The 523-nt window shown below is 44.9% G+C and overlaps 1 protein-coding gene across 1 annotated transcript in view; it reads left to right on the top strand.

Moving 5' to 3' along the window:
• Positions 1-110: 110 nt before the first annotated feature.
• The window catches only part of LOC113214253 (uncharacterized), a 23,764-nt gene continuing 23,351 nt past the window's right edge, over positions 111-523 (top strand). The window contains exons 1-2 of the mRNA XM_052274223.1: positions 111-119; positions 216-365. Of these exons, the coding sequence (XP_052130183.1) occupies positions 111-119; positions 216-365 (159 nt within the window). The remainder of the gene's footprint in view (positions 120-215; positions 366-523) is intronic.

Raw genomic sequence — 523 nt, 5'->3', positions numbered from 1 at the left:
CTACTACTACTACTACTACTACTACTACTACTTACTACTACCTACTACTACTACTAAATAATTTTAAAATGTATCGTTAAGTTTTAACATTTGGGAGTCGTAGCTTTACAATGCCATTTGTAAACATGATTTACAAAAAGACATCGTTACTTTACAGAAAAAAAATGAACTTTTAAACAGCGACTCTAAGCCCGGTACTCTTAACTGTGTTGCAGCTCAACGTCGCCTCTGCAGGACGCTTACGTGTCTTTTACCATGGCGAGCAGCCCTTGTCCGACATCCGCTCCCTGCGTGACTGCGGCCTGTCGCACGAGTCCGAAGTCCATGTCATGGTGGCTGCCGAGTCAGGTCGCCGCGCCACACAGGTATAGGCTTTAGGGGATTTCGGATCGGCGTACGAATTCTCAATACATCAGGGTCAGCTTGAACAAAAATGAGAAGCCGGGGAAAGGAAGATTTCTCTCACACGGTGAAAACAATGTCCTGCACGGTAAATAAGATCGTCTTGAATGCATTGGCGTTC

Source organism: Frankliniella occidentalis, unplaced genomic scaffold (genome assembly GCF_000697945.3).
Source record: "Frankliniella occidentalis isolate FOCC.00 unplaced genomic scaffold, Focc_3.1 Scaffold356, whole genome shotgun sequence".
Lineage (NCBI taxonomy): Eukaryota > Metazoa > Arthropoda > Insecta > Thysanoptera > Thripidae > Frankliniella > Frankliniella occidentalis.
The sequence above is the reverse complement of the archived record's forward strand: the minus strand, read 5'-3'. Positions and strand labels throughout refer to the sequence as shown.